The 26,498-nt window shown below is 37.1% G+C and overlaps 1 protein-coding gene across 1 annotated transcript in view; it reads left to right on the forward strand.

The window, feature by feature from the left end:
* MEGF9 (multiple EGF like domains 9) overlaps positions 1–26,498 on the forward strand; it is an 84,579-nt gene that overhangs the window by 25,603 nt on the left and 32,478 nt on the right. The window contains exon 2 of the mRNA XM_074330934.2: positions 14,576–14,777. Within this exon, the coding sequence (XP_074187035.2) occupies positions 14,576–14,777 (202 nt within the window). The remainder of the gene's footprint in view (positions 1–14,575; positions 14,778–26,498) is intronic.

Below are 26,498 nucleotides of genomic sequence, written 5' to 3' on the forward strand. Positions count from 1 at the left end.
CCTTTTAACAGGACAGAAAGTAGTGAATGGGATATGCGAAATCAGAAGTGAAGTCAGACGAAAAGGTACATTCCAGTAATGTGGAGATAAATTTCTCTTAGCCAGAGCGTGTGTCCCTTAGGTACTTTAGCTGCCATCGCTTGCTTCTCTAAGGCTATTACTTCAGGACTGGAGGAGGGAGACAAGTATTTATTTATTATTGACCACTGGTCCCTGAGAATTTCTGAGATCGCTTACTTCCTGTAGTGCTTTAGCAATGATTAGCGGAAGTTTGAAGGTGGTGTTTTGTGTTGTTTGCAAACTTGAACGAGGTCTTTGACATCTTGGTGCTCCAAATACTCATTAAAAAAAGAAAAAAGAAAAAAATCAAGCCTCCCAATCTGTTTAGACCACTTCTGATCATTTCAGTTTTCTTTTGAGTATCGTGTGTGTGTGTGTGTGTGTGTGTGTGTGTGTGTGTATGTGTGTGGTAGGAGGGCTGATGAGTTTCCTCTAATGGTGTGCACAAGAGCAGGAGTGAGCAGTGGATTTGGAAGAGGGGTTTCTTCTCTCTCATGCTCTTAGTTTTGAATTTGAAGTGTTACCCAAATGCTTAGTCATGATGATAAAGCAAAGAACTAGAATAGTGTTTATACTGTGTAAGTGTTTGAATAGTGAAGAGTGGCAGGAGAGTGGGAAGAATTTGTCAACATGTTTTGAAGAGTAAGAGGATTAGATAGGGAACACAGAGTAAGATAGCCCACTTCCAGTTCCAAAAGAAGAAAGTACTTCTTTTAAGTGTCCTTTGGAATAACAGCTATTTTACTTGGCTCTTAACTCCGAATCTGTTAAACTTTTCGCACTTCAGACAGGTGTATTTTCCACCTTGCAGTGTTTATTTGTTCCGAAAGCAAACAGACTTACTATCACTGTATACTACACGGACAGGTATCTGTGTGTTTGCAGAAGCATTACAACTGACACTGCCCAGATTCAGGTTTTCCTATGAGACTGCTGCGGGAGTTTATCAATAAATCCATCATCTCCAGCCTCCGCCCCAGTCCGTTCTCCATGCTGCTGCGAAGGGTAATCTAATCCCAGCTGGATGCCTTATGGCCACCTGACCTTGGGGAAATTAGTTCATGTCTCTGTGCCTCCATTCCCTTATTTTATCCCCTGTATCACCTTGTAGCCACCTTATACGTTCCTCGAAGTTTTTCATGTTCATGCACGTAAAGTGCATAAAACAGTGCCTGGCATGTAATCAGTAATTAAATACTAGTAGAGAGAGATACTGTTGGCATCATTATTATTGCTATTTTTGTTTTTGATTGTTTCTACTTCTGAAACCCAACTCTGGCCACATCATTACTCTGCTCAAGAAGTTTCCGTATTTCCTTTTCTCTTAACAGCAAACTTTTTGGGTGCACCAGAATTGCTTTTGAAGCTTGTAAAAAATGCATTTCCCTGAGTTCCCCCACCAGAGATTTCTATTCTGTAGGTGTAGGATGCGATCCAGGAATCAGTGTCTGGCTGTTTTCCCCTGGTGATTTTGAAGCAGGTGGTACTTTTTTGGAGAGTTATGCAGGATGAGGTACAAACTCCTTAGACAGGAATCCCGAGCCCCACTATATCTTTCTAATAGGTATTTCCTTCTGTTCCTTCCTGTCAGTCTTTGTTACAACCATGTAAGTAGATTTTCTCTCCACTTACTCTTCCTTGCATACCCCATGAATTTCCCCAGGATGGTATGGCACATTGTGTGATCAAATACATATTTGTTTCCAGTAATCCACAAACCATCTACTTAATAATATGTTGAAAAATTGTCTGGGGATGAATGGTAAACTATAATATGTGGGACGAACCTTACCTGTTTTGAAAATTAGGAAATGGTTCCTACGTTACGTCACTGGGTGCCTTAGGATATTATTTTTAAATTGACCTTTCCTCTTGCTCTCTATGCACTTCTTTTCTCTGAATTAATTTTCCAGGCGTTACCGTGAGCAAATACGTAGTTCTAACCTTGAAGTTGCTCAGCTGTGGTCTGTAGACAGAAACACTGAGGCAAATCTAGCCCCAAACTCAGAAGCAAATGGCAGTACTTGACATTGAAGTTCTCTTCTTTTTCTTACCTTCTCTGTTCTTGTGCTACAAAATGAAAGCATTAATGCCTTTATTTAGGGTAATTCCTTTTAGTGCATTCAGAAATCTCTGATGATCCCTTTCAGTTCTTAATTCTTGCAATCTAAAAGATTGCTTATCATAAAAAGGTAGGGTGGGGAAAGAAAAGGTCTTGTCGCAGGTATTTCCTTTGCTTGTCTCCTCTCATTCTTACACCTTCCTAAGTGAGATATTATTACCCCAGTTTTCTGAAGTTGGACATTCTGTATTTTAGAATAATAATAATAGCTAAAATGAATTGAACACATGCTAGGCATTATTTTATGAAAAGTCTTTACAAAGAGAACATGCAATTTAAGAACATAGAGCTTGGAAACAATGGCTGCAGTCTTGAAACCCCGGCCCCTGGACCTCATAGACGGATCTCTTTCTGTTGTGGCCTGGAGCCAGATTTTAAGTTGTTCAAATTCATTTTTCTGTATTTCCTTCCCTTCCCTTCTTCATCTCCCCTTAAACTCAAAGATAGTATGAAAAAATGCTGTAAGTAAAACTCATATAAATCCAAAATTTGATAGAAAAGATTTTTCTTTCAAGCCATAGAGGTAATATTTGGTTAATTCCTTTAGTGCTTTCTAAATTTAAAAGGAGCCTGACAGAATAAAATGCCCTTTCAAAAAGTAAACAATTAACTGTTGTTAGATGGCAAAATTAGTGTTTTTTTTTTTTTAGTTATTTTTTAATGCCTTGAAAAATACAAATGGTAAAATAGTGGCACAAAAAGACAAATATTTTTGCCTAGGTTCAGGTAGCAGTTGGGCAGTTTAGCATAGTTCATATGCAGAATTTATAGAGATACTGGGTATATTAATTAGCAGTATTATTTTAGCAGTGGGAATGCAGTTAAATAAAACAAACAGATCCCAAATATTAAATCATGAGCGTGTGTCTTTGGCTCTGAACAATACATTAAGACTCACCTGCTAAAAGTAAATGCGAGGTATTTTAAGTCTCCAACTGAGATTTTTCTATTTTGAGCAACTCTTTTTCCCCTACCCTACTGTTTGTTAATCATTCAACTCCATGTTACTTGCTTACAAAGAAAACAGATCGAACACCAGCCTCCATCCCCACCCCCGCCCCCCAAATATCTGCATTTAGCAATGCTAAGTGAAATTTCTTTCTTTTTCTTTTCTTGACTTTTTTTTTTTTTTTTGCAACTTCTTCCTTTCCCTTCTTTTAAAGGAAGAAAGCTCTGTGGTTAAATGAAATGAGGAAGGGCATTGGAGTAAGATAAACCTGGGGTTTGAATGCTGTCTCAACCGCTTAACTGTGGTCTTGGGCAAGTACCTAGCTCCTTTAATGTCTAGTTTTCCTATTTATAAACAACCATTGCAAGGTTGCTGTGAAGCTAACTGTTCATGCAAGTACAGTGTCTGACAAAAGCTAAGACATTGTAGGTAATAGTAAGTGGTAACTGCTTTTACTGTAATTAATAATAAGGCTGGCCCAGGGATTAAGATAAGCAGTTGTGTGAAATGGTTTGCTCTGTTTTACCAGCAAACTATTATGGTTGAGGAAACTCAGGATGATATCTACTGTTAGCCAAGTAAGCTCTGACCTGCAAGGGACGACCTCACTCCATATAACTTAAAAATAGAAGCCTTACTCAGAAGAATCAAGGGAAAAACTATGAGAAATAAAAAGAGAGTTTATTAAATGACTATATATCCCCCAAAAATCTAAGTTAATAAGTATTATTAACTAATACTAATTAGAAGAGATAATGGAAAAAAAGATCATAGTTTTAACCATTACCACTACTGATAAGAAATTTAGACATAATCTCAGCAAGATATGTACGAAACTCATATACATGTGCTTTTTAGTTATGAAATTTCACCAAGAGATACAGAAGAAGACTGAATAAATGAAGAAGCATACCAGTTCTTATAGATGGGACAATTGAATATTGTAAAGCTACCAGTTCTTAATACCGTGTTTCCCCGAAAATAAAACCTAGCCAGACAATCAGCTCTAATGTGTCTTTTGGAACAAAAATTAATATAAGACTTGGTCTTATTTTAGTATAACATAAGACTGGGTCAATATAATATAATATAATATAATATAATATAATATAATATAATATAATATAATATAATATAATATAATATAATATAATAATATAATATAAACCGGGTCTTATATTAATTTTTGCTCCAAAAGATGCATTAGAGCTTATGGTCCGGCTAGGTCTTATTTTCAGGGAAACATGGTACATTAACTTTTAGAGTAAGTGGAATTGGGGAAATTACAATAAGATCGTTTTTGGAGGAAATGTGGCAACAGAGTTCAGATGGAAACAAATAACTATGACTAACTAAAAGAAAATGTAAAGAGGAGTAATACATCAGTGAAACATGTTCTAAAACTGCAATTATGAAAACCTTTTTACAAATTGTACTGGTACAAGAATGGATTTAATAAATCAGAAACAGATTCTGGTGTGAAAAATGTATTAATATATGATATAAAAAGAACCACAGTTTATTTAACAATTCATCACTTGAAGGATATTTAGGTTATTGCCAGCTTTTCGTGATTACGAATAAAAGTGCTGTAAACATGAACTAATACTTAAGTGAGAACGTAAGTTTTCATTTCTCTTGGGTAGATACCCAGGAATGGAATAACTGGGCATACGTTAGGTGTAAATTTAACTTTAGAAGAAATTGCCAGACTGTATTCCTGTCAGCAATTTATGTGAGTTCTAGTTGCCCAGAATCCTTGATAGTACTTGGTATTGTCAGTTTTTTAAAATTTAGCCATCCTATTAGGTGTGTAGTAGTGTCAACATGGTTTAATTTGCATTTTCCTAATAAAAGGCTTGAACATCTTTTCAAGTGTTTACTTGCCATACATACATTTTCTTTGGTGAAATGTGTGCTCAGACTTTTCCCCCATTTTTAAATTGTGTTATTTTCTTATTGAGTTTTGAAAGTTCTTTGTATATTCTTTATACAAGTTCTTTGACAGAAATATGGTTTGCAGATAGTCTCCCATTCAGTGGCTGTGTTTACGTTCTCTTACTAGTCTTTTCAAGAACAAATATTTTAATAAAGTCCAATTTATAAATTTTTATTTTCTTTTATAAAACTTATATCTAAAAGTTCTTTGCCTAACCCAAGGTCAATCAGATTTTCTCCTATTTTTTCTTCTAGAGGTGTTATAGTTTTACATTTTACATTTGGGGCTACGATCTATTTTTAGTTAATTTTCGTACAAGGTATGAGGTTAGGTCAAGGTTCAATTTTTTTGCATATGGACGTTCAACTGTTCCAACCCCATTTATTGAAAAACATTATCCTTTCTCCATTGAATTGCCTTTGCGCCTTGTCAAAAATTAGTTGATGGTATTTGAGAGGGTCTGTTCCTGTGCTCTCTATTCTGATCCATTGATTGACCTTTGTATCTATTCTTTCACCACTAACACATTGTCTTGATTATTGTAGCTTTACAGTAAGTCTGGAAATCAGTTATGGAGAGTCCTCCAAAACTTTGTTCTTTTTTGGCTATTCAAGTTTCTTTATTTTTTCATATTTATTTTAGAGTCAGCTTGTGAATATCTACCAGAAAATCCTGCTGGGATTTTGATTGGGGTTCATTGAATCTATAGATCTAGTTGTTATTGTATGTGTCTCCATTTATTTGTCTTTTTGGTTTCTTTCATCAGTGTTTTGTAGTTTTTTGTTTGTTTGTTTGTTTTTTTAAAATATTTTATTGGGGAAGGGGATCAGGACTTTATTGGGGAACAGTGTGTACTTCCAGGACTTTTTTCGAAGTCAAGTTGTTGTCCTTTCAATCTTAGTTGTGGAGGGTGCCGTTAAGCTTCAAGTTGTTGTCTTTTCAGTGTTAGTTGTGGAGGGCGCAGCTCAGCTCCAGATCCAGTTGCTGTTTCTAGTTGCAGTGGGCATAGCCCACCATCCCTTGTGGAAGTCGAACCGGCAACCTTGTGGTTGAGAGGACACGCTCCAACCAACTGAGCCATCCGGGAGCTCAGCGGCAGCTCAGCTCAAGGTGCCGTGTTCAATCTTAGTTGCAGGGGGCGCTGCCCACCATCCCTTGCGGGACTCGAGGAATCGAACTGGCAACCTTGTGGTTGAGAGCCCACTGGCCCATGTGAGAATCAAACCTGCAGCCTTCGGAGTTAGGAGCATGGAGCTCTAACTGCCTGAGCCACCAGCCGGCCCCAGTGTTTTGTAGTTTTCAGCATAAAGATCATACACATGTTATGTTAACTTGCTACTTCAGTATTTCATATCAATAGATGGCAAGACTCATCCACATTTTATAGATTGATATACTAAACCTCAGAGCTTTTAGACTTATTGAAGGTCACAGAGCTGATTAGTTAGCAGCACATTCTGGTTTTAAGGTGTCATCTGCCTAGTGTTTTTTTCCTACTCGTTTTCACAGGCAGAAGCTTCTCATGGTGAAAAGATGTGGACTTTGGAGTTACTCAGTTTGGGTTCCAGTCTATTCTCCAGTACTGTTTAGTTGTAATTTGTTTCATCTCTGACTCAGTTTCCTCATTCAAGGTACCTACCTCACAGGTTTGTGGTGGACTAAAGGAGACATAGTTACAAAGTTTCTAGTGTGATATTTGATATACATGTAGGACACGTTTAATAACTTTGTTACTATTAGTAGTAAAAGCTAGTTGTTACAACTCTTGTCATCTTGTGTCATTAGTTAGATGGATTATCTTTGAATTGTGGAAAACCGACAGTGAGCTAGGGACAAGCACTAACAACATGGTCCTTCAGTGTGAGATGGAAAAATTTCTGCAAAACCTGTGTCCACACACGTTATCCCCATTTTTTCATATGTCGACCATAAAGTAAAATAAAGATTTTGCCATTTGATTGGGAATTTTAATGGATATAGTTTTATTTTAAAAGGTAAAGCTTAAAGTTTTTCTTGAAAAGTGGTGGCTTTAAGACTTTCCACATTTCTATAAAGTCTGCTTTAACTCAAGAAACTCATCAGCTTTAATATTAAATTTCCCAGCTTTGCAAAGATTTGTGACCCTGCCTTGGCATAGCATAAATGTGAAATGTAATTTGAGTATCAGTGTTACGCTAGAGTAAGACCTTTTACAAAAATGAAACTCTGTGTTGATAATTCCTTTTCCCTAGAATGAGGCCTTTCCGAGATTCCTTTACTCTAAACCTACCAAGATGAAATATGGGCCTAATAAAAAGTCCATTTTGAAATAAATACACCATACACTTAGGGAAACAGGCCTATAGTCAAGACAATATAATTCATTGTTATTTTCTGTTCTTTTAATGTATAGGCAGAGGTTTGAATTAAGTATTGCTACTCTTGATTCTGACAGGTTTTTTTTTTCCTTTTCTTTTCAATTTGAAAATCAGGAAAGATATTATTTTTGTAGATGCTATGCTAAGTTTGTGAAAAAGGGTGAAGTTCTATGTTGGATAGACAAAATAGATTCAATGGTCTTATACTTAGATACATTTTCCTGGTCTTTGTTTAAATAGAGTAGGGTTTTTAATAATGCATCTTGAAGGGAAATAAACAATTATATGAAAAAAGAGGGTATGGGAACCCCATACATCTTTATCTTTCACTTTTTTCTCTTTTCCCTCATTCTGCAACTTAAGTTGGAGCCAAAGGGAAAAGAAAAGATTCTACTTCTTTTAAATAACATTTCAAATCCTAATATGTTTCACACTCCTAATGCAATAATCAGCTAAAGCATTAATCAGTTTTTGCTATCTTAACTGTAACATTAAAAAGGCTAACATTGAGAAAGACTAAGTTATTAGCTGGGTCTTATGCTGACTTCAATCCAGTAAAGGAGTTATTTGTGGCACACCGAGTCTTCCCTGTGGCAAAATTTAAGAATCTAGTGTAGTAAAACCTCATTGCTTTTTACAAAAAGTTTTTGTTTGTTTTTAAATTTACATCCAGTAAAATTACTCATTTGGTATTCAGTTCTCTTAGTTTTGACAAATGCACAATCAAGACACAGAACAATTTCATTACCCCCCAAATTCCCTTGTGCTGCTCCTTTGTAGTTACCCCCAGGTCCCGGCAAAGTCCTGATCTGTTCTCTGCTCTTGTAGTTTTGCCTTTTCTAGAATATAAAGTGGAACCATATAATAGGTAGCTTTTTGAGTCTGGCTTCTTTCATTAAACATAATGCCTTTGAGATCCATCCATATTCTTGCATGTCAGTGGTTCATTCCTTCTTATTGCTGAGTGGTATTCCATTGTAAGAATGTACTATGGTGTTTCCAGTTTACTAGTTGAAGGACGTTTGGGTTGTTTCCAGACTTGGGTGATTAGGAAGGTAGCTCCCATAAACATTTGTATACAAGTTTTTGTGTGAACATAGATTTTGTTTTCTTGGATAACTACCTACAAATGGAATTGCTGGGTCATATGGTAAAGTATATTTGACTTTATAAGAAACTGTCAAACTGTTTTTCAAAGTGTCTGTACTATGTTGCATTTATACCAGTAATTTTTTTTTATATCAGTAATTTTTGAAAGTTCAATTGTTCTGCATCCTTGTCAGCACTTGCTATTATCAGATTTTTTGTTTATTTAACTTCAGCCATTCTAATAGGTGGGTACTCATTGCCTCTTAATGTGCAATTTGCTTTTTGATTTCCATTCAGTGGATGTTGTTATAATAGTTGCATTGTGTGTAGAGAGAATAGAACCACATCTATCGACTTTTGCAAGTTAAACTGTAGTTTAACACTCTAATAACTGATATCCATTTTGCACTTAGAATTTGAATAAATAAACAAATAAATAATATTTTTCAGCACTCTAGATATATGCTCACCAAGTGGTCATGTTCTTCTAATAAAGACACTAAAGTATGTATCCAAATATTAAAAATAATATTTATTGTTATATTGTATACCTACTTTGCATTATATTTTTTATCTCATTTAATTTTCAAACAATAGACCACAATTAATAGAGAGAGAAAAAAGAAGAAGGAAAGGGAGAACGTATAGGGTTAGGAAGTTATCCCCTGGATAGTTGGGAAGATGTGTTTTCCTTTGGCTTTAGGGTACAATGCAGGAAATGTAACAATTGTTCCAGTATGATGGGTAATATAACTTGGCTCCTGTCTTAGGACCTCAGTCCACAACGCTCCCCAAATATTTTATATTCTGGAATAAACTCCACTAATAGTTTATTACTATTTAATAATAAGCCCAAGAAACTCAGTTTCTCTGTAATTATAGAGGACCTCCTGATATTGACTCACAAAGTAATTATGTTTTCCTGCTGAAGGTACTAAAGTGTAGAATGTAAATAGAAATGTAGTTTCCAGACATTTTGAAACCCTGGGCATAAATCTTTCCCCTATTTTAAGGAATATTTGGAAAAATTTGAAAACTGGTGGTACTTTAGAGAAACACCTTTTACAGATACTAGGTAACTTAAGAACAAAAAGTACACCTTACAATAGTTTGTTTATAGTTTATATTGATAATGTTTTTAAAATTTTTCAGATAAGCTTAAACTTACTAATGAATTTTTAATATTTTAAATTTGGTTATAAGATTGACTACTGAGCCTTAACACATTTTTAAATACATATTTTCTAGTTTTTGCTACTTTGAGATTGAACAGAAGATACTATCAATATTATGGTACATTTTGTATGTCTTCTGAATATGGAGAAGAATGAAAAGTTTTTGAATAGCCTGGAGCAGTTTTTTTATTCTTTCAATATCTGAAGATATTGAAAAGCAAGAGTGAAATCATTGTTGAAGGAATGAAAAAGAGTCAGAAATTGAGTTTTGCAAACGTGTTTCCACAGTTTTGCAAGAGGCTATAGACAGAATTTCAGCCTATATTCCTGAACCAGATTCTTGTGAGTACTGTTAGTTATACTTACAAATATTTTTCCAGGGTTTATGCAATACTGGTTTTGTAATCATTTTAGTTCAGCAACAATGCTGTTATCACTTAACGTTTCTTTGTTCTATGAGATTTGCATCATGAATTGACAGAGGATACATTTTTTACTTTCTTATTCAAATCTTGTATTTACTGTTTTTATAGTTCTTTTTTATCTGCAAAAAGCTAACTCGGTCTTGTACCAAACTGCTTGTCTCCAGACATCAGTTAACTGCCGCACTTAGAGAGGACTTCAGAAAGAGGTACAGAGAGACAGAGGACACGCTAATTAGGACATATATAAAAAAACACAATTAGTGTTTTTCTAAAAACTCTCATCAAAGTTGCTACAGATACCAACACACAATTAAAATTGGCTGGAAGATATAATGGGCTTTTTACTGAGCAGGGACATGAAGTGTTAAAAGTGGGATGCACAGAGAAGCCTACCAGGTGTGTGAAAGGCCCAGAAAAGGTCTTTGGTAAGTTCAAGATCATCTCTTACCAGGACAGGAGTTTGTGCACAAAGCGGGAGGGGGAGTGGCCTTAAGGGACTCCAAGTGCTGACAGTTTTCATCTCTCGGCCCTTGGGAGGGGACGCTTGAAAAGTGCAGTGTTTGATTTAAAGGCAATGATTGCTTTGGATACTTTTACATCAAAATCATCCCGTAAGTTCAAGGTCTGTTGTCTTTTCTTTGGGCCGTTCTAGTTCTACTTTCAAACAGTTCGGTAGACTTCAGTTTCTCATTCTTCTTCAGGGTCTAAATCACTATATTTCATTGTTCTTTGGAAGCCAAACAAAAGGAAATAACATTGCCAAAGATTGCAGTCTCTCTGCTAGCGTTTGTTACTCTTGTCTAATTATTTCTCTCTAGAGTTTTCCTAAGAATTACAGGGCATTGAAAGGAAACCTGCTACTGAAATGATGGAGAGTTTATCCCATAGTTACTCTTAGGCGGCCAACATGAGCTTTTTGGCACTTCATTCCGACTTGCCTGTGATTCGCTTTTTGCGTCCTCTTCATATTGTTTCATTCTCATTAATATCCATTAGTCATGTCACAGGCTCTTTTGTGCTGCTCTGGTGTCTGTGATTTCACCTCATTAAAAAAATCAGCGCTTCATCTCTTGTCTTTGGCTGTAGGTCCTTGGCACTGCTTCTATCCATTGAAATTTCCTTTCTTCTGTTTCATTTTGCCAGCCTCCTGGTCAGTCGCATTGTTTCTGCATTAACTCCTATCTGGTTCCATATGAATATCAAGAACTGTGAAGGCTCTTAGATTGCGCTCTACTTACGAGCTAGCACGTTATCCTGACGCAACTTAATGGATGGTCACGGTGCTCTACGTCTATTACTGGTGCTCCTAATAGTCACTTAACTTGAGTTCATTTCGTTCGAGGTCAGTCCCTGGGATCGGGCCTTGAATCTGCGTTTCACACAGGACAGATGCACGCGTTCCCTGGCACTTGGTCCCTTCACTTCAGCTTCCCTTCCCTTGGTTAGTTTGGAGAGGAATGGGAACATGATAGTGTATTTTTGTCTTGACACTCAGCCCCTCCCTGACACTAGGGTGTTCTGTCTTGCTGAAATAGTTGCCATTCACCTAAGCTACTGTTAAGGTGATTAGTAATCCATAATTGCTCTTTTTCGTTCTCTCAGGAACCACCTCCTAAATAAACCCTTCTGTTTTTGTCACTGTATTCATGGGCACCCATAGTGGTAATGTATGGAGCCCTGCATATGTGGGATACCCTCTTATTCTCTACTTAGATGGCCCGCAACTTGGATTTCTGGATGTCAGGACAGTCTGTTTCCCAGACATTTTCTAAAACTGCCATGGTGATAAATCCAATCCCAGGCTCTCAGATCTTATCCACAGGGTATAACAAAGCTGTGGCCTATGAATCTGACATCTGAATTGTGTTTATGTTATTTTATTAGGTATCCCTTTCTTCCAGCGATCATATTAATTATTGCAGTACTCCTAACCCCTTCCAGCTTACGTGTTGGGGCTCAGTGTTGTTATACGTACCATATTACCTGTGTCCTTTTTACATACAAGAAAAGGGAGGTAGAAGATTAGCTAACTTGCCTAAGGTGATAAAGTTGGTAAGTGAGAGAGCTGGAGGTAAACCTGTCTGCTTTACAGTCCATGCCCATAACCACTTCACTTTACTGCCTCTTCAAATGATTGTCCTATGAGAGTTGTAAGTCGTAGATGTTACAGATTCACACTAGAGGCAATAGAGTTAGGGTTGATGGAGGAGTAAATTGCAGCTGAGTCTTGACATAGGGGATAGGTTTGAATATGTGGAGACGAGAGAGCCTTCCAAGAGGAACAGATTGAACAAAGTCACAGAGATGAGACTAGAAAGAATATGTTCAGGGGATAATGAAGAGATTGAACTGGCTCCATAGAAATAATAACTAATGAACTTGGTTAGTACTGAAGGTTTATCCATTAGAACTTTACTGGAAAAAAACAAAACCTTAGCTTTCGTCTCAGAACTCTTAGACTAATTGGGTTCTTAAAAAAAATATGCTAATCTTATCTCATTCATTAGGAACACTAATTCAGGTTTCAGATGAAAGTGCATTAGTAAGAAAATAATAGAATAAAATTCTCAGTCTTTGTTCTAGAGTTTCTTAATCTGTTCTTCTTCTTCTTTTTTTTTTTTTTTTAGCTAGTTCTGCCCACACCAGTGTAATTTGGTTAGGTAACTTGTGATGAAATTGGTCTAACAGGAGGAATTGGATGTATGTTGAAATTATGCCAGATTTTGGAAGAAAAATGTTATTTTAAGCATTCTGGTCATTTTTGGTGGAGTAAGGTCTTGCCATGAAGTTGTCATTGGCAAGTTTACAGACCACTAAACACGGCTTCCTTATTTACAAAAACCACACACACACACTCACACTCACACTCACACACACACACACACATACACACTCACACACACACACTAGAAGTAATGTGAATACATGTAACTCTGTCAAAGAAATGTCATGCTTACATAGCCTAATAAAAATGAGAATACTGATTGAGATGGGAAGCTGATTCCTTTTCTAAGTTTGAGGCTGAAGAAATCTGAACTCTCCTCTAGGTTTTGTAACTAACTCACCACTCAAACTTGAAATATATATAAAACAATCCCTCACCCATATAGATTCATTCATTTGGTATATTCACAAATTAGAAGAGGTGTGAAGAGCAGGGAGATAAGCTAACGCCAAAGGTTAGGAACTGAAGAAATGTGGGAGGCATAGGTTTCGTATAGGGTTGACCAAATGGAATATCTTTGTGGATTCCTTTGTTTTGACTTGTGTGGATAAGTAGCTTATGATGACATAAAAAATTTTAAGGTTGCTTTCCTTTTTTAGAATAGAGAAACAAACTCCTTCATAACTTTCTGTTCAAGTCTGGATTTGCAGCTACCTAGTAACACTTAAAAATCATCAAAATTGCATTAAATATTTTTTTTTCCAAGCTAAACTTTTATCAGTATAATGCTATTTTATATAGTGCATTATCTATTCAGAAGTATAATTTGTAGTATAGATTTCTCTGGGCTTTTTAACCTGGATTCATAGCTATTTTGGAATGGTTTTCTTTTATCTGCAGTTGATTTTAACTATAAGATTTTGCACATGTTTCCAAAGTCCCATGTTGATACTGTGTCAAACTGTGTTGAAAATAATTTCTTTCTGATAAAATGAGTATAAACAATTGCAAAAACCAAATCCTAACTGACCTTTAAATGTATCTGCATTAAAAGGCTAAAGCCAAGGACTTCTAAATATTTTCATCCAAAGAACTATTTGAAATGTGTCTAAAGAAAATGTTTATTTTCTAAATCTTTTAATTTGGGAAAGAGATTCAAATCTGGGGAAGATTCAAATTGTGATTGGTTTTCACTCAACTGATCAGGATGACCCTGTAAACTTTCTCATCTGGGGTTTATCCCATCATTTTCTTAAAGTTTCAATTCTCCATTAATTTCTTCCCGAGAAGAACACCCTGGCTTACGGTTCCAGCCGTAGCACAATCTTGTCTGACCTATATCAGTGGTCACACTTAGCCATCTGAGCCTGGGGCTTTTGCAGCTATCAAGTGGGATTATTTATTATTTAACATGTCATTTCCAGCGTGTGCTCTCAGTGCCATGTAGATAAGCATAGGTCCTGCCTTTGGAGATTTGCAATCCAGAAACACTAATAATACACAGAGCCACCCACACATTGGAGTGTATGGTCAAAGAGCTAGAAATGAAGAGTACTGGAGAGGAGACTGAGGATGTTAGTTTTATCATTACGAATGGTACATAGTTTTATGTACTTTAATGTATATATTTGCCAATGTAAATAAACTAAATGGCATAGAAAGTGGATTTGAACTAGAATTAATTTTATTCATCCTTACAAAGTTGTCATGAACATTTATTAAGAAAAACAGAGTTCATTTTATTAAGAAAGCATTAAATCTTAGTGAATGTCTCTTTCCTTCTTTCCTTTGCAGAATACGTCTGTAACTGCTCTGTGGTCGGAAGCCTGGATGTGAATCGCTGCAACCAGACCACAGGGCAGTGTGAGTGTCAGCCAGGCTATCAAGGGCTTCACTGTGACACCTGCAAAGAGGGCTTTTACGTGAACCGCACTTCCGGGCTCTGTGGGCCCTGTGACTGCAGCCCATACGGAGCCGTCAGCACGCTCTGCAGCAGGTAAGCCGCCTGCCCACGGTGGAGGCGACCCGGCTGGCTAAACACTGACGGGGAGGGGCCGCAGACTTCCCAGATAGTTCATATGCTTCTGTTCCCTTACTTTGTATATCATATTTAATGTCAAGATTACAAAGCTTCTGATTTATAGATTTAGTTCTTCAGAAGCGCCTGAGTCACCAATTTTGCTTTGTGATAGGTTCTCTAAATTTCATAGAAAAAAATTATTGAGAAAGCAGTCTGCTTTCTGGAAGCAATATATTCCAGGCATTTCCAGTGGAAATGTTCCTGTTATGTTTGTTAGCATACCACTGGAGTTTCAGGAAAAATACTCTTTGGTTTATTTTTCTCTTATCAAAATTCTAGAACTGTTTCTTTGCGTACCTAAAGCTTAAACTGGCTAATGTGTTAATTTCTTTCACTAGTGGGGAAAAGGGCTGGTTTCACTCTATATACCAGCACAGTTTTGGGGCCCAAAACTGGATTAAGCAGGAATTGTCTGAAAATTACTTTTATAATAGTATGTTAGTTGGAGGTGATTTAATCTAATAGAACAGCATCCCAGAATCTGAGGATTTGCCTGCTACTCTACTGAAAGTAATTATTCTTTGACCTTGTATGAGACACGTAGCTTTTTGTGGATTCCAAGTCAAAAAGCTGAAGAGATGTTATTATGTAAAGAAAAGAACACGGGCTTTAGAATCAATCTAACCTGGATGTGGATCCAAGAACGGCTACCACTTAGGAGCTTTGTGTTTTGAGCAAGTTATTTCATTTCTCTGATCCTCAGTTTCTTCTCAAGGTTGTTGTGAAGGTTAATAAGTAGAATGTATATAAATACGTAGCACACATCACTGAATAAATTCTGATTTGTTTTAATTTCAAGGGAATATTGTTAGCCTAATGAGGGAATATTTTTAACGAAAGTTTAGCTCTTTGGCAGAAAAGCTTCTTTATACTTAGCTATAGATATTTTGTATGCTTCTTTATAAATCATAGTGTGCTATTATACAATATAGTATCAAATTGTACTTCCATTAAAAATATAGAAGTGAACTTGATTAAGAAGTTTATCATTTCAAGTGCAACAGTAATACATTTATGATGCTTGGTTTGTTAAAATAGTTATTTGTCTTCATTCTCACAATAACTACTTTTACGTAGGTTATTATATCACAAAGGTTGTAAATGGCAGCGAAAGAATTCCAAATTAGGTCTTCCAATTCCAAGTCCAGGATCCTTACTACCCTGCTATATGGCTTTTATAATGAGAAAACTGATAAGCTGTGTCATTTGAGGTTGAGAATGTTGTAGTTGCTTACCATTGTTCCCTTTACTCCACAAAAACATGCCCACACAGTTATATTCAGAGGGTTCACTTTTCTTAGTATTTTAAAAGATGAGATTTGTTTATTCTAGTATTTCATGGCACGTCCACTACTTCTTTTAAGATAAGATTCTGCAAACATAACTTGTCTTGAGTACTTTTGGAGAGAGAGGAAAAGTGTTCACTTCTAGGCCAAAGTACCTTATCAGAGGAGAAAGAAATAAGGAGAGAATTGAGGGTTTTAGAAGCAGGAGAAGAGGGAAAAAAACAATACTAATATTTATGTAATATCTTACTGTTTTTATAGTTCTTTTTCAAATTATTTTTGATTTATCTTTTTCCTGACAGTTAGTGTCATTAAGTGACATAAGCTAAAACACCCTTCAAAAATAGGTCGTAATTATAAAGCAGTAGAAAAGTGTGTAATTCAAAGGTCCAGGGCAGGGTCTGTAAACTCCAGCCCATGAACTAAGTCCGCCTACTGCCTGTTTGTGTAAGTGAAGTGTCACCAGAACACAGATGCACCTGCTTGTTTCCCCGGGATCTATGCCTGCTTTTGTGCTGCAGTGACAGAGCTGACTACAGTGTTGACAGAGGCCTGTAAGCCTAGAATATTTACTATCTGGATCTTTAACAGTAAGTTTGCCAACTCCTGGTTTAGAGTTCCCACCCTGGTGGGTATTTCCAGGTAATGATATAGCTTTGGACAAGTCACTTTACTTCTTTTAAGCGTCCTGTCTCTGTCCTGTATAGAGTTGTTTTGTCTTAAGGTTCAAGCAAGATAGCACATGTGTAAAGGTTTACAATCTTACTTGCTAGGCAGACAATAAAAATAACAATGGGAACCATTTATTGAGCATGTGCTATATGCTAGAGCACTGTGCTAACTGCTTTATGTGCATTTTCTCCTTTCATCTTCACAAAAACTCACCTGAGGAGACCACTATTACTTTACCACTTTGGATATGAGAATCTTGATGTATAAAAGGGTATAGTTGACTCGCCAAGTTCTCACACTTGAGCTGCCATTCAATCCAGTTGCACAAATGTAATGAGCAAGTGTTTATTCCGTGAAGCAGGATACTTCACAATTAATGTTTTTCCTAGTAGAAAACCTCTTGGGCAGTTAACAAATATCCTAGAATGTATTTATCTCTCCATTCATTGTGTTTTGGCTAATGATCATACACACACAAAAAATTGTATTTATGGCCCAGACACTCAAAAAAGCCATACACAACTTTTAAAAAAATAACATGTGGCAAGTCCTGTGTTAAATTCCCAGTATAATTGGTAGAATGTCAGAATCACATGTGGACAGTTTGTCCAGTGCGCTACACGCCAGCAAAGCTCACGAGCAGTGTGTTACTGCCTGTGAAGCAACTGTTAACCACAGATTGCTTTGGATCAGGAAGTGAAGCTTTAGGTGTTTTATATTCTGCATTGGAATTTGTTGCTTATGTGGAGGTGCTTTACTGTGCTTTAGTTACACTGTAGGAACGGTTTAGTGGTTTTGGGTTGATACGTAATGAATCGTAATTTTTCCATTTAAAATACTAGAAAATAGCTTCTGTGTTAGTATTTCATACAGAATATTCTGATTTTCAGTAATGAATGATTGATGGTAAGCATGAGGTGACAGACACCAGTATCATTATTATTATTATTACCTAGTCTACATGGACTATTTTCTAGATGTGCCCGATGGTTCTATTATCCTTAGTAGATCCCCGTTTTTAATGAGTAACACATGACTTTATATTATCTGCACACTGTCAAACTGTGTTGATTTCTCTTGTCATTATCTTTTCATTGAAATCAGTGAGAACCTTGTTTCCCCTTCAGCCCTTGCAGGTGGTGGCTGTTTTCTCTCCCACTCCTCTTACGCGTCTGGATCTAGAGTTGGAATGCGGATCTTCCTTGTTCCTCATTGCCATTATCGGCGTGCTCTCCCTTTTTCCTTCCTAAAAACCCCTCTTCTGAAGCTCATAGCGATAGACTATGTCATTGCGCATCCTTGCGGCTGTTCCCCCTCCTGGGCACTACCTCGTATTTTTCACGTGACTCACTGTTGTCAGTCTGATACTACATGTGTCATATTTGTGGATGATTTCAGTAGTATCTATAGACGATCCTACCGTGTTTCCCTGAAAATAAGACCTAGCTGGACCATCAGCTCTAATGCGTCTTTTGGAGCAAAAATTAAGACCCGGTATTATATTATATTATACTCGGTATTATATTATATTGTACCCGGTATAATATTATATTGTATTATATTATATATTATATTTTAATATAAGACCCGGTCTTATATTTAATATAAGACCGGGTCTTATATTAATGTTTGCACCAAAAGACACATTAGAGCTGATGGTCCGGCTAGGTCTTATTTTCAGGGAAACATGGTAACAGTGTTTGGCCTTTCAGTTTTTGACTTCTCTTCCAATAAGCTTTCCTCCATGCTCTATTTCTTGATTGTCTCTGGCCCCAAGGATAGGCATATTAAATTTTTAAAGATAATTCCATACTTCTTTTCTATGAGTTACTACAGAGTAATGTTTAATTACAAATTTTTTTAACAATATTAAATCAAAATGTCAGGCAATTTGTCAGAACAAGCAGTATATCACAAAAGTCACTTAAAAGCCCGCACTTAAGGGAAGTCTTTAGAAGGAAGGCATGAGACCTCTAAATCCAATTCTAAGCACCACATTTCTTACTACCAGGAAGGAAGTTAAGTTGACCTGAGGCTAGAGAACAGAAATGGGAAATTGCAGAACTATGTGCTTTGGCAAGAACATATGGTGAACTATGAGGAAACACCTCTATGTTCTGCTCTGCTATAAATTATATGTGAGTGAGTTAGGGGAAAAAGGAAATTGTAGGCAAGTAGTGTGCTATGTAGTGGAAAGGAAATGGAATCTGAAATTAGTAGACTTTGATTCCATTCTTGGTTTAGCCACTTACTAACTGTACAGCCTTGATTAAGATGTTTGACCTTTCAGAGCCTCAGTGTTTTCATCTGTAAAATAGGATTAATGTATGTAACACAGGATTAATGTATGTAACAGAAAAGATTTTTTGTGAGAATAATGTGTGTGTGTGTGTGTGTGTGTGTGTGTACGTGTACCTGCATACATCGTGACTGGCACATAGATTCAGCTCTATAACTCCTTAGGAGTTGAATCTGTTTTTTAAAAAGTGAGGACTAGAATTGGTGACTCACACAGGAGGAGGATGAAGTTAACCAGGCTTGGCTGTGAGTAGGGATGGGGTATTTGTTTCTGTTGGTATGTTGAAGAAGAAATTCTTCACTCCAACAGGAAAAAAAGGCATTTAGATGAAGAAACTTATTAAACCTTTTAAAATTGTATATTCCATATTTTAGAATAATAGTAATAATAATAGCTAAAATTAGACACATGCGAGGCACTATCCGAGGTGCTTCACATGTAGTAATTCATTTAATCCCTACAGCAACCACATCAGGCCGGCATCGTCATCATCACCACCATCATCATCATCATCCTGTGCACAGGAAAAAAAATGCAAGTTAGGTCATTTGCCAAACTTACAAGGTAATAGCCAGTAAGTGAAAGAGTTGGGATGAAAACATTTGCAATCTGTATCAAGAATCTGTTTTCCTATCCACTGTGCTGATACAGCCTTTCTCAAAATGGCAGATACTGAGCAAAGCGAGTGCATATTTTAAGGAACTTTGAGGCCCTGGTGCAGACTATCTGGTATTTTATACGAATGTCTTCTGGTTGTGCTCTGGTAATCAGACCCTGACTCCAGTATGATGTAGCTCGTGCTGTCTAAAGAACTTCTCGGCAAGGACCAATCCATTTCAGCTCAGTAGAAACTGAGAACATAGAGGACCAGCCCTTCAGTGAATAATTATCAATTACGATATCTATTATATTGTCATCCTTTTGTGTTGAACCTGTTTTTATAAAAAAAAGTAAGGGATAGAATCACGAAAGGAGTAAAAACTTTGGAGTGAAAACAATATTTCTTTTGTTCTTGTCAAGAAAGTATAACCTATGCAAGACTAAAGGACACAGAACTACTAAAAGCCAATACACAACAGTTTATAAATATATGCTAAATTTCTAAGTAGAGTAGTTTATAGTGGGAAAAGAACAGGGATAAGCTGATGTAATAAGGAACAGCTTTCCAGAGAAGGTGCCACGTAAGATGTGTCTTCCAAGTTATGATTGGGGAAGTTAGAGAGATAAGAAGACCTTCTCAGGAGGAGAAAGCCATGTGAATTCAAGTGAATTTTATAAGATTATACAATAAGATGAAAAATTTGATCTCCTAACACCTACTCAAATTCTCTTCTGTTTGACCTCCCTGTTCTCTTTTTAAAAATAAATAAAAGTAGAAAAGCGGACTCAATTCTGTCCTGATTCCCTCATATGTCTAATGCCCATGGAACGAACAGCTGGCTTTTTAAAAATTCATTTCCCTGTTCTTTATGCCCATATATTTCAGTGGGAGTTGTCCCAGAGAGCGTAGAATTTGGCTACAGGAGACAGATGTGGGTTGTGCAATGTCTTTGTGTGCAAACACAGAGTCCTTTATGTACTGACAGATGGCCACCCCCTCACATCACCATTGGTGTTCCAACCTGTTTAATTGGGAAGGAGCTGGTCTGCAATATCTTGACTTTTCGTTTTTGCTTTTGGTAGGCATTTCGAATGTTTTCCTGACTTAGATTTGGACATATGTTTAATAAATGAGTGGAGAAATCAGATAGCATTTTATCGTAAACAGCAGTATGCCTAGTGAGAGACTGGATCTCTTAATACAGCCCTTAAAATATTGTCAGGACTGACTTCATATGTAGGGAATTATACACAGATTTAAGATTTTTAAAAATGTATTCATAGTAGGTTAGTTAGTATCTAAGGTGCGTCATTCTGGACTGTCTCTCTAAGATAGAAAAGAAGTTTGTAGTGATGTAATACCCTTTCCATAAAATCAGTGGTTGTTGCTATACAGTGTATTTTGAAATATTTACTACCTTGCATCTTTAATCATGGGACTATGCCCCAGGACAGAGCAAAATTTTACTCATAAAGTAAATATATGCTGAAATAAATGTCAATAGAAAGATGAGAAAACCTTCGAGGCTCATTCATATTCCTATGGGGCTCTGAAACTCATCGCTTGTGTAATAATTGGGAGTAACAACTGCTTGTGTAAACTCTTATTTATTACTTTGCCTGTAATTCTGAGAGATCAAGGGAAGATTATGTGATCACTAGGTACAATCAACAATGGAGGAAAGCTTCGTCATTTTATTTACTCATTTCATTTAATAAAGACATCCCATCTCCCAATTCTGTGTCCAAAGGCATTATCCCTGTCTGTACTCAAGGAATTTAGTGTCTGGAGGAAAGACGGAAGTCTGAGGACTTCCGTCCAAGTATGAGGACTCGGGAAGTACACAGGCGATTTGATTCATGGAGGTCTTGAGAAAGGAAGCTATGTTTAAATTGAGATTGGAAGGATGAGTAGAAAGCTGTATGAAAGAATAAGGCATCTTTAGTAGATTGCAAGTGGCTGTTTCTTGAAGGCCGGGAACACATGGTAATGGTGGAGAGGGGCGGGTAAAGGAGGGTGGGGCCTGGTAAGAGATGAAACTGCTGTCAGTAAATATTCGATGAATGGACAGAATGAATGAATGAATGAAGAATAAATAGGGTCAGGCCATGGAGGGCTTGATATGCCATGCTAATTAGTTCATCCAGTGAAGAACGTTGGGTAAGGAGGGCCCTCACATTTGCTTTTTAGAAAAATCCTTCTATCGGAGGTCTGGTGGCAAGAGAGAGTGAGCTCCGGCAAAGAGACCAGTGAAAAGGCTGTTGTAACAGTCCAAGTCAGAGAGGTGGAAGGTCTGATTTAAGCCATTAGCCTCGGCAAAGGTGCTACTAGAGAGGAGAGAAGCAGTGTAAGAAATATTTGGAAGATAACGTCTATACAACCACATAGTTGCTGGTATGTATAGTGTGTACAGAGTAAGGGAGAGACAGAGCGATAGCTCCCATGTTTCTTCTCTGGCTTGGGCACATGAGTGAAGGGATATTCTATTAACTGGATAAAGAATACAGGTAGATAAGCCAGATGGAGGGACGTGATGACGATGTTAGGTTTCAAACACGTTCATTGTAAAGTGACTGTGGGCCGTTCAGACAGAGATGTCCTGCAGACAGTTGCACACACACGGTATGCCAAAGGCAAGAAGTCCTCTTAACCAGCATTTCCTTACGCTAGCTTAGAGGAAAACAGAACAAAGCCTTACAGTTTTAATTTTATTTAAAAATAACTTTATTCTATACCTTCATTATTTTTCTTGCAATTACACCAATATCTAGTGTAAATTATCTTTCTTGGTGGTACTCTTCAATTTTTTTTTCCTTGAATGTAGAATTTTAAAAGGTAGTCATCTTAAAGGCAGGTAACTGACCTCAGCCTTTGCTCTATTGTGGTTCATTTGTTTCAATAAATGTTTGTATAGTGCCCAACGGTTTATGTCTTAGAAGATATTTTAAGCACATTATACCAAGTATCATGTTAAATTCATGCTACAACAAATTAGACTAAGATTTGAATGTTAATAAATGGCCAGACGGGCTTATTCAGAAAAAGGCACTGAGTGCATGGATGTTTACATGTAAACAATGCTATTCGAGTTTGGAAAGCTCTGAATGGTTTTCAGTGCATTTCTGTCTTCTTCCTCCACTCAGTACAGGGCATGATCTGCCCTGCTGGGCTTCTAATTATTAACTAGATATCAGCATTAGTCAAATGAATGAAAACAACCATACTTTTTCCCCACTCGGCTGTTGGTGACCTTTGTCAACATTAACACTTGTCTCAGTGAATTGATGCAGTTGCTGTTGAGCAAACATGTTCCTTCCCCTAAACCCTGTTGCAGACTCTTCTACTTGTTTCATTTTATGAAGCCACTTCTGGGCCAGTTTGAAATTTAAAAACATATATTTTAAAGTTAAAGTTTTGTTATTGATGACACTAAAACACCTTGTTTCTTCTGAGAGGCTCCCCCAAATCTGTAGTTATGCCTGTGCTAATGGTACAAATAACCAAGTGCATATAAATGCAGGATTTGGTACCAAGGTGTTTATGTGTTCAACAAATTTGGTGTGGGAAACTTCAATAAACTCTGTGGAAGTAAAAGACAAATAATTCAATGGGAAGACCAAAGGAGCTTCTTGTCTAATAATATCACGAAGAAAAAAATCATATATACATATATAAATAATTATAATACAAAGTAAAAATTGACCCACATCATAAAACATAAAGACAAAATGTTAAGGGGATTAAGAAACTGGGTGATATCACTTAGCACTGGAAAATCATAGATGATTTCATTGAGGAGATAGCTTTTGACTTCAGTTTTGAAGAAAGGAAAGAATTTAGACATACGGAAGTGGGAAAGATCTTTACAGAACAGGAAGCAGCAAGATTAACGTCTCAGAGATGTGCTTACACAGGATGTAAGGTGGAAGAGGAGTGGGGGCAGAGGAGATAAATTTGGCAAGTCCTTCTGGGGTCAGGTCACAGAGGGCCTTAAGGGCCAGACAGATGATTTGGATTTTGTTCACGAAGCAATTTTTAAGCAGAAGAAAGATCAGCACTGTGTTCTAGCAGTAGTCAGATGGGTGTATGTAAGTAGGGGGGGATTCGAGACAGGGTGAAAACTAACAAGGGCCAAAGTTAGAGCAATATGAGTGGGAAAGGAGGAAATATTGAGAGACTAGAGAATAGTGAGAATGGTGATATGCCCCATGATAGCACTGTTTCTCTGCTTAATTGCCTAGAAGGTTTGTGATTTTTGCAGTAATACATGCACACAAATCTAAAGGTAGTTCGCATGAGTAAGTTGAATTTAGGGAATTGCTCAGTCCCAGGGTCCCCTCTCAGGCTCATGCCCGCTCCCTGTGCTTACCACTCTTCCTGTGTTGCAAGCTGCAGGAATTGAATCTGCTTTCCTGTGCTTCAGTAGTTGTTCCCACCCACTGTATCCCATGGATTTTTATTTCCCCATAAGCCTTGCTGCTGAGTGTCAAGCAGTGTCCCCATAACCATGTTCTTTCTGTGTTGCTAAAAATAAATCCAAAGGCCCTTTACCTTTTAAGAGTTTTAAAAACTATTCATCTTTATAGTGAGGCCTGTGGGGGTAGCAAATATTATAGGGGGACGTTGAAAGCTTATATAACTGACAGACAAATAGGGTTCACATTAGGCATACCTATTTTATTTTCACAGTCATTAATTGCTCTGATACTCATAGATCTCAGTAAGGTAAGTCCAGTGACTTCCTTTGGAAGCAGCCCATTCTACAACAATTAATTACTAATTTTCCAATAACTCTAGGAGTCAATCCTTATTTGATGCTAAGTCTTAGGGGAACATAATTCTGATCCATTCACTGATACTGTCGTTTGTCACTCCTGCGTGGAATTGCTGGGTTGAAGCCTGGCCCTGTACAACCTGACAGATGACGTTTGCTCACTCCTCTGATGTTGGTTTTACTGTTCAGAATCATTGGCAGCAACAGTTCTTTGAGGGAGGATAAACCCACACTCCCTTAGTGCCAAGTGTTTTCAAGAATGCTCTACATTAGGGCTCCAAAGTTCGAGGTCGTAATCGTCTCCTTCAGTTTATACATACAGCCACATCCCAGGTCCAAGAGTCCTGGCTGAGGATATTTTCTAGAATCTTTTACCTAACAAACCCCAAATCCCCCTTCCTCTAACAAACCCCAAATCCCCCTTCCTCCACAATATGAAAGGTCTTGCTAAACCTTTACTGAGGACAGTGGAGCTTGTTCATTCTATACTTACATAATTAAGGGAAACCTAATAAATGATTCTTCACCCAGTCAGGAGAATCTGCTTCGAGATTATTTTCTGTCCCTGCCCAAATGGCAAAGCAATTGTAAACATCTCTTGCTAAAGAAGAAAGAAACCACAGATTTAACCTTTAATTAAACATCTCTCTGATAGGACATTTTACTACACTTAAAAGATCTTAAAATTTTATAAACATGTAGTGTTTTTATGATCTGTAGTCTGACTTCCTTCTGAGATGAAAATACCAGACAACTTGGCTGATACTGCTACCACTACTAACCCCCCCCCCCCCCATCCTGGAAGGAACAGTATTAACATTTATTCAATGTTTACTACCGTGTTTCCCCAAAAATAAGACCTAACCAGACTATCAGCTCTAATGCGTCTTTTGGAGCTAAAATTTAATGTAAGACCCTGTCTTATTTTACTATAATATAAGACCCAGTGTTAGCTAACATAATATAATGTAAGACTGGGTCTTATGTTAATTTTGACCCAGGCCAGTGCCAGGCTAAGTGCTTTCTATGTACTATCTTGTGAGGACAAAGTAACAAGTGATTGAAGTGGCATTATTCTCACTTTAGAAGTGAAGAAACTGAGACTTGAGTAGTTTTCCCCAACACAGACAACTAGTAGGTGGCAGGAACGGGTTCAAACCAACACCCGTCTGTCTGACTGTAGTGCTTTTGGTAGGTTCCAGGGTTATTAACTGAGTGGCTGAGCCTCTGCTTATTTTCCAAATAATTAGTGTGATAATCATACTAAGTTTTACTACCATACAGGCAGATTCCTAGCATGAAAAGTTATCATTTGAGTGATCAAGATAACGTCATCAGTAGGAAGCCATACGGCTGTCGTGTGGTCCCTGATATGAGGCAATGAGAAGGGCACGTGACCGCTGTGATATTTACTCTTCCCCAAATTTTATAACCTCAGTCTAATTGTGACAAGATGTCAGACAAATTCAAAGTGAGAAACATTTTACAAAATATCTGAACAATATTCTTCAAAAGCTTCAAGATCATAAAAGACAAGGAAAGATGGAGAAACTGTCAGATTGGCGGAGGCTACGGAGACACGGCAAGTAAATGTAAGGTGGTATCCTGGATTGGATCCTGGAACAGAAAAAGGACATTGAGATAAAAATGAGAGAAATCTGATAAAGTCTGTAGTTTAGTTAGTAGTATTATAGCACTGTTAATTTTTAGTTTTGATGAATATACCACGATTTTATGAGAATTAACATTGGGGAAGTTGGGTGAATGACATATAACCTATCTGTACTATATTTGTAACTTTTCTTTAAATCTAGTATTATTTCAAAATAAGAAGTTAATAGAATTGTTCTTTGGAGCAATCAGTCAAGGGAATATGGATAATGTTACTGTATTATTAGGACAAAGTTGTTCCTGGTGATAACTCTAAGCCTTAGGTCCAGAAGAGGAATGAAGATAAGGAAATGAACTTACTCTGCTGGCCTGAATATCTGCCATTTAGGTTAGA

This window comes from Rhinolophus sinicus, chromosome 16 (genome assembly GCF_057876585.1).
Source record: "Rhinolophus sinicus isolate RSI-liver-muscle chromosome 16, RSI-T2T, whole genome shotgun sequence".
NCBI classification, from domain to species: domain Eukaryota; kingdom Metazoa; phylum Chordata; class Mammalia; order Chiroptera; family Rhinolophidae; genus Rhinolophus; species Rhinolophus sinicus.